Genomic DNA, 8,355 nt, shown 5'->3' on the forward strand with positions numbered 1-8,355 from the left:
CAACGAAAAGTAAACCTATTTTACTGCAAGTGGCTGTGACAATATCTTAATTCTTTCCCTTTACAGATTTCAAGGGCTTCAAATGAAGAAAACTCAACTTCAATCCCCCTTCAGACACAACTTCTCATCAGTAAATGAGAAGTTAACCCTTTGTGTACTCTTTAGGAATCACTGATTTTTGTTTAATGAAAAAAATGAAAAAAATAAAACTTTTGTTCTGATAGAAAAAAAAAGGGTGTATCAATGACTCTGTGCTGACCTCTTTGAGTGAAACTTTGATTCCAGGTAAATTTTACACTTAACCCTTACTGGATACACTTTCTGTATTTCAAGGAATAGATTTCCCTTTCTTCTCTCAATTTAATAAAATAAAAAAAAAATATATATATATATATATATACACACATGTAAGCAAATACCCTTGATCAAGTAAGAGAAAAAAATAATTTCACAGCTTGATCTTCAAATTTTGTTTTTCAGTACTTGAGGTTTCATTCACAAACTTGTGAATGTGGCTGAATTCAGTAATCACAACGGAATAGGTAGTCACTCAGTCTCTTCCAATTAGATCCTTCCAAAGAGAATTTTGAAATGCGCTGTTTGTCCTACTAATTTACTTTCCTACCGTCCAGTTCAACACAGCAATGTTGATGTCATTCAGTAGCACTTGTTGGAAACTCCTTGTGGCTCGCCAGTCCTTACTCCCTCCGTGAACATGAGAGTTTGGACGAAATCCAAAGACTCCATTCAGTGAAACATCGATCTCCAAACAGCGTCATCTCAGAGTTTGCAGCACACACTCGATAAGGCAATGATGAACTCGAACCAGAAGTAAAAGAAAACAAGGGGGAAAAAAAACCTGACCTTGAATAACAAGGTCATAAAATCATCATTAATATCATTTTCAGAACAAGCACATATAACTACGTCTAACAAAGTGACAAAATTATTTTTTTTCAAATGTATACAAAAACATAAAATGTATCCCATGTAGTCTTACAAGAGAGAAAAAAAAAACGTTCACAATTAATTACCCAATGACTGCATCTTTTCTCATTTTTCACTTATGTGAACCTTTCACAGAGTAACACATGAAATAGTTACCTCACCAAGACCACGGATGAGATCGACTGTTTTAATCTCTCGTAGTTCAAACAAACTCAGTTTCCACTCGTCTTTCACTCCTAAACTTCCTGAAATTGATTTTCGATAGAAAACGTCTTTTTTTCTTCTTTATGAAACGCTTAATTAATGGATAACACCATATGCATTAAAACGAGGCCTCCTCTCTGCAATCGAAATTCAAAACGACTCAACAGTCTCTTATTTTTATCAACTTTGCTTCTAGTCTCGATACAGCGTCTTTAAATGAATATCAATCGGGTTTTAATCAAATATTGCTACTTGATTAATCAAATTTTTACATTTCAATCGGAGAGACCTGAAGCACCTCCGTTCACTTCTGTTCCAACGAAGCAAGAGAGCGAGAGAGAGCGCGCACGCACCAATCACGTGAGAAAAAAAATTGCTATCTAACGTTCTCACTCGTGATTGGTCAATTCTTATGTATACAATATGCTCTTATTGGCCATTTCAGAGCTCATGAACATAACTACTCCCAGCTCATCTGAGTGTTGGTAACCTGGGTTACATATACATATCTTGAGTGATTTATGTACCCATTAATCGAAAGTGGTGGTTAACCTGCAACATGGCCTTTAAAAACACGTTATAAACACCAACATGTGGAAGCCAAACTCTCACTGCGCGTGCACATGCATGTTCAACACAATACATTTGTAGAAGTGGATTAAGGTAGTAAGGAGCTGTTCACCCTATTCTGCTATAATATACTGTACTAGGAACTGCAAGATCTAGGGGGTCTGAAAAACATCTCTGTGGAGCTTCCTGATTGGCCAGTTAGTGATGACACAGTGCTTCATTTGGCAACTGCTGAGGCTCTAGCAACAGGTTTGGATTGGGCAACACTAAATTTAATTTAACAGAAATATGATACATGATTTTTCTGAAATGAAGCAAATATTCTGAGCTGTCATTAAATTGCAGGAAAAGCAGGCGAGGAGCTACTGCATGAGGTTGCTTTCCGATATGTGGAAGGAATGAGGGACATGGAAGGGAGGAAGCCAGGACCTTCAAGTATTCTAGGTATGCATTAACATTTTGTCTCTTTTGATAACATGAATAACCATCTAACCATCTAACTTCTCATTCCCAAAGACTATTAAATACAACTATTATTTATATAAAATATTATTTAAATAATATTTAATAAACAACAACAGCCATTAAGATGTTACTAAGCATTTAAGTCAAGAGTACACAAGATACACTATATACACAAGACAAATTCTAACTCGTGTTTAACCATTATAAGAGCCAGCAGCAATGAGTGGTGTAATGTAAAAATATAATTTTGAGTATTTAAGTTTGTGTGTGTGTGTGTGTGTGTGTGCGTGCGTGCGTGTGTGTGTGTGTGTGTGTGCATTTTTATATTTATGACAACTTGTGTGTGCGTGTGTGTGTGTGCATTTTTATATTTATGACAACTTTCACATTTACTCCACTACATTTCCTAAATAAAATGTATACTTCGACTCCAATACATTTCCCCAAAGCATATTTGGTAATTACTACATCATAAAATGTGAAGAACACAGACTGTAGGTTGAATGAATCAGTGGTCTGGCACTTGCAAGTTAAACTCCTTAAAATTACCTTTGCTCATGTGCAAGCAAGTTCTTGCACAACCACAGGTGATTTAATTTTCCACTCAAGTCGAGGCTGGGGTATGCAATATACAATACATGGCACAAACGTGATTTAGTCTATTAAAAAGCATTTAGAATCACAATATTGTCCTTTTTCCTCAATTTTGCCAAATGAAAATAGTTTTAAAAAATCAGAACACTGTTTTGCATCTTTGAACAACACACAGGATGGTGTTTCCTTATTGAATGTATCAGTTTTTTGAATGAATCAGCTGAATGACTGATTAAGTGACTCAATCACTCACAGTCAAATGCTTTATTCCTGAATAAATCAGCCGTTTGAATGAATCTCCCGAATCTCAGTGACTTAGTCATTTACAGTGATTTGCTGCCACCTGGAGGTGTTAATTTTTCTTTTTCTTTTTTAAATGTTAGTATTCAACATTTTATGTTTAAAACAAAACGTTATTTATGCATTTGCAACTGCAGATTAAATGCATCCACATCCCATCAGAGCAACATTAAACTGTGTAAATACATCTAAATGCCATTTCAGGTGCAGAATCCAGAAATGTTGTCTTATGTTGGAATGAAAGAAAGTAGCAGATGAAGTGCCTCTTATGCTTACACAAAGATGGAGGAAAGAGTTCCTGGAAGAAATAAAGAAAACTTAACTTGCTGCTCAAACTGTGTAGAAATAAGAAATAAGCATTTCTGTGTGTGAATTTCATCTGAGGTTTGGCCTATAGATCGGTGTAATCTAAATGTTCACGTTCGTTATTTCTACGGTTGATGTTTTCATTGTCATCTTTATTTATGTAGTGCTTTCAACAATGCAGATTGTGTCAAAGCAACTGAATTAAATTGGAAAATAGTGTCTCAATCATGCAAAAAAGCAGTTCATTATTGAATTCAGTGTCATAATCCAGCTCAATTCAGTTTAAGTAGTATCTGTGCAGTCAAATCGATGATGTCATTGGAAATTAACTGTCCCCATCTAAGCAAGCCAGAGGCAACAGTGGCAAGGAACCAAAACTACATCAGTCTCTGAAGCTCTTCTAGTTGTCCTGGTTCTCCGCTGACATTCAGGGCTGAAGAGGTCCTCTCTAGGTCCTGATCCATCATCTGGGCTGGATATGTGCTGGATCCGGATGACTGCAAACATCATCTAATCTGCATACAGACTGGATCTGGTGGCTATGGTGACCTCTGAATAAGAGAGGAAACGACTGATAATAGCGTAGATGCCGTTCTTCTAACAATGTAGTGAGTACATCATTATGTTAGCAACTATGTTTTGGAAGGTGTTCCCAGTTCTGGTTATCCTAATTGACTTAGCTTAAAAATCCTTTAACGGATTTGGATATTACAAGCATATTAAAAGCACATTATAAATGTATTAGAGTGTTATGTGTATTTAATCTAGATTTAAACTCACAGAGTGTGTCTGCCTCCCAAAAACTGTGTTAAGTAGGTTATTCCAGAGTTTTGGCGCTAAATGCGAAAGGATCTGCCATCCGCAGTTGATTTTGATATTTTAGGTATTATCAAATTGCGAGAGTTTTGAGAATGCAGGGGACATGTAAGACTATAGTGCAATAAGAGCTCAATCAAATACTGAGGTGCTTAAGCATTGAGGCCTTTATAAGTAATAAGCAAGGTTTTAAAATCTATAAGATGTTTGATAGGGAGCCAGTGCAGTGTTGACAGAACCGGGCTAATATGTTCATACTTCCTGGTTCTATTAAGAACTCTAGCTGCTGCAACGTGCAGAACAACCTCCCAATAAAGCATTAAACTAATCTAATCTTGAGGTCATGAACACATAAATTAACATTTCTGCATTTGACATTGAGAGCGTAGATCATAATTTAGATATATATTTTTGAGATGGAAAAATGCAGTATTACAAATGCTAGAAATGTGCATATCAAAGAAAATATTGCTATCAAGTAGCATACCTAGGTTCCTAACTGATGATGATGAATTGACAGAGCAGGCATCAGGTCTTAGACAGTGTTCTAGGTTATTAGAGTTTCCAGGACCTATAATAAACACCTCTTATTTATTTAGCAGGAATAAATTACTCTTATATAGGTTTTTATATTGACTATGCATTCCATATTTTTTTTCAAATTGGTATGTTTCTCCAGGCCAAATAGAAATATAGAGCTGAGTATCATCAGCATAACAATGAAAGCTAACATCGTGCTTCCTGATGATATCTCCCAAGGTTAACATTTAAAGCATGAAAAGTAACAGCCCTAGTACTGAGCCTTGAGGTAATACATACTGCAATTGTGATCGATATGATACTTCTTCACTCACTGCAATGGATTTTAGGTGGTTGTGTTGAGTGTGTGGTTGATTTCAGCTGCGTGCATTGTTAAAACTCTTGTAGATAAGATGGTGGCGTGGACGCATCATGAGGCTCAACGTCTTACCAGATTTCAAATAGTGTTAATTTACCTGGTTATTTAATTCATGTTCAATCGATTTAGTTATGCGAACTATCGCTAGCTTTAATAAACAGTCACATTTGGGAATCAACAAGTGGTGTTCCATCATAGTTGTAGCATCTGCTTAGGATCTGGTACGATCGTTTGGGCTTTATGTTGTAGGGATTCCTTTAGCCTTTTGACATCTGCATATAAATTACAGAATCTTGCCCCAGAGTATACATTTATATGAGTGCTTAATGGCAAGGTTTAGCCCCATTATCTGGAATAAACTGAGCAGACCTTCTTTAAGGTCTCCCCATCCAACTTCAAACACATTCTAAGATAACTAGATAACCCTTGATGCCAGACAGCAAATGGGCCTGGCTAAGCAGCCAACTCACATTCTCTCTCTCTCTCTCTCTCTCTCTCTCTCTCTCACACACACACACACACATACAAAAACACACACTCAAACCTTCTTGCATTTAACTCAGGATATAAGCCATTCCAAATGTATACGATATATTCCTGTGTGTTTGTATGTTTCCCAGCTCATATTAGCATAGTTATGATCCTCTAGTCGTGTTAGTTGACCTCTAAGTGCCTATATTCAAGCATAAGAATGTATCTTTATGTTTTTCTTGCATATCTTTCTTGGTACCTAATTAAACCGGTTTGCCTTAGCTAAATATCTCTACTATGTTAGCCTAAAATGCATCATACTATTTGTATCATAGTTTGGGTTACCAGATAACCAGTTCATCACTCCATTCATACAATATGCAAATCAGGTGTCACTGAGACAAAGAAACACTTTCCCGCATAAAACTATATGCCTTGTTATTGGTCAATCCAACCAATAGGGATGTTCCCGGGAAACCAGATAAAACCTATTCCACACCAAAAAGTAGGGCTTTTCTCTTAACTTGCGGTTCCCTGGAGACACCCATCAACTTGGACACCTCTCGACTCCCCTTCTAGGCTTTGTCCCCTTTTAATTAATGTGATGAGATTCTTTGATGGTTCTTAACAGGTTGTGATTTAGTTTATGAGTAAATTCTGCCATGATTCTCCACTCTCTTGCGTGTGAGCTCTCGCTCGCTGGCTCTCTCTCTCTCTCTCTCTCTCTTTACAGCACTCTCTCTCTCTCTCTCTCTCACTTGTTTCAAAACCACAACTGTCATGAGTCTGTTAAGTTAGATAACCTTTCCTCCTCCATCATCAGCCTGAACACCGGAGTTCCAAGCTGCTGCATACTGAGCCTTCTTCTTTACTCCTTATTCACCCATGACTTCGTTATTGTTTATGGCTCCACACCATAATCAATTTAGCAGATGGCACCACAGTGGTAGGTCTGATGATGAGGAGTCAGCCTACAGGGATGAGGTGCAGCACCTGGCTGTGTGGTGTGCCACCAACAATCTGGAACTAAACACCCAGAATACAAAGGAGATCATTGTGGCCTTCAGGCGGACTAGGAGTCATGCACACACCCCCATCTACATCAGTGGAGCTGTAGTGGAGTGTGTTTTGAGTTTCATGTTCCTTGGCATCTACATCTCTGATGACCTCACCTGTTCCCTTAACACCTCCACCCTGGTTAAAGAAAGTTCACCTGAGACCCAGGGCCCATATTCATAAAGAATCTTAATGCAAAAAGTAGCTCCTAGTGACAAAATTCTAAGAAAATTCTTAGAAATGTGGGCGTTTACTCTTAAAATTAAAGAAAAAATCCTAGTAAAGAAAAAAGTAATTCAGAAAGCATATTAACCCTTAAAAGAGGTCTTAAGGTCAAACTTGTTAGAAGCACAGACGAGGACTTTTTAAGAGGCTTAAGAGTTTCTTTAGCAGAGGAGAAAATGGCAGAAAGACGAAGAGGCAGAAGAAATGTGTTGCAGACAATGGATAACAGTTAGTTAATAAGACGCTATAGATTAGATCGTGCAGGGATCATGTTTGTGACTGATCTTATTAGAGACGTGGTAACATCTCCGATACAGCGCAGAAATGCCTTAGCACCAGAAATTTAAGTAATCACTACATTACGGTATTTGCCAACTGGGAAAATGCAACAATGCAATAGTGATGATTTGGGTCTGTCACAACCTTCTGTAAGCAGAGTGATCACACAAACAATTTCAGCACTTTCAGAACATCTTATTGTGTCACAGTTCATTTAGTTTCCACTGGACATTCACACCTTGCAGGCTCAAAAGGTGCGCACAAGCATGGGGAATGAACCGTTAATAGTTTGTGCTATACGCTCCCATGTCTGCTTCTTGTCCCTTGCTGTGACACTCGGCCCAAATTTTCCTTTAAGAATGGCCTTGTGTTCATCCACTAACTGGGCTAACAGTAAACACTGTCCCTCTGTCCAGTTTGGCTTTCTTGCCCTTCTTGGTTTTGATTCAATGTTTGATATATTAAATCCAACATTCAAACCGCCACTTAAATAGGACAGCAATCACTGTAATTGGAAAGAGTGGAACAATTTTATCATTCTAAGCCAATCAAATACTGTACCTTATAGGAAATGAAAAGCATGGTAAATAAAAAAAAGATTTATATAAACCCACATAACTGAGCCTGGTTTCTCCCAAGGTTTTTTTCTCCATTCTGTCACCGATGGAGTTTCGGTTCCTTGCCGCTGTCGCCTCTGGCTTGCTTAGTTGGGGTCACTTCATCTACAGCGATATCATTGACTTGATTGCAAATAAATGCACAGGCACTATTTAAACTGAACGGAGATGACATAACTGAATTCAATGATGAACTGTCTTTAACTATCATTTTGCATTATTCAGACACTGTTTTCCAAATGAATGTTGTTCAGTGCTTTGACGCAATGCATTTTGTTTAAAGCACTATATAAATAAATAAAGGTGACATATAATGTGTGTGTGTGTGTTCAAAAGAACGGTCAAATAGGAAAAAGTATGCATGTAAATTCAAAGTGAGAATTAGAATAGACCCTATACTTTAAATCACTCTTTTTTTTCCTTCTTGGACAACCAACCAATCACAGTCTTCAAAAGATTGTGTCATACATAGCAACAGGGTCAACCCTGTTTCCTCACTAAGATGAAAGTTTTTGTCTTTTCCTTGCTCAGAGTTGCTCTCAGATCTGTCCCGAATCACTCTTAAGCTAAGACTCCTACGTAAAAGTTTTTAAGCTAAATTAAGAG

General features: G+C 37.5%; 1 protein-coding gene and 1 long non-coding RNA gene across 2 annotated transcripts in view; both read left to right on the top strand.

The window, feature by feature from the left end:
- The first annotated feature begins 1,374 nt into the window (after nt 1-1,374).
- On the top strand, nt 1,375-3,844 carry LOC127969174 (uncharacterized). Its single transcript, XR_008156233.1, has 3 exons — nt 1,375-1,971; nt 2,068-2,166; nt 3,286-3,844. It is a non-coding gene; the product is annotated as an uncharacterized LOC127969174 (long non-coding RNA).
- A 454-nt stretch (nt 3,845-4,298) lies between these two features.
- LOC127969340 (phospholipid phosphatase 4-like) overlaps nt 4,299-8,355 on the top strand; it is a 74,602-nt gene continuing 70,545 nt past the window's right edge. Inside the window, exon 1 of the mRNA XM_052571215.1 lies at nt 4,299-4,311. Coding sequence (XP_052427175.1) covers nt 4,299-4,311 — 13 coding nt within the window. The remainder of the gene's footprint in view (nt 4,312-8,355) is intronic.

This window comes from Carassius gibelio, chromosome B12, assembly GCF_023724105.1.
Source record: "Carassius gibelio isolate Cgi1373 ecotype wild population from Czech Republic chromosome B12, carGib1.2-hapl.c, whole genome shotgun sequence".
Classification (NCBI taxonomy): domain Eukaryota; kingdom Metazoa; phylum Chordata; class Actinopteri; order Cypriniformes; family Cyprinidae; genus Carassius; species Carassius gibelio.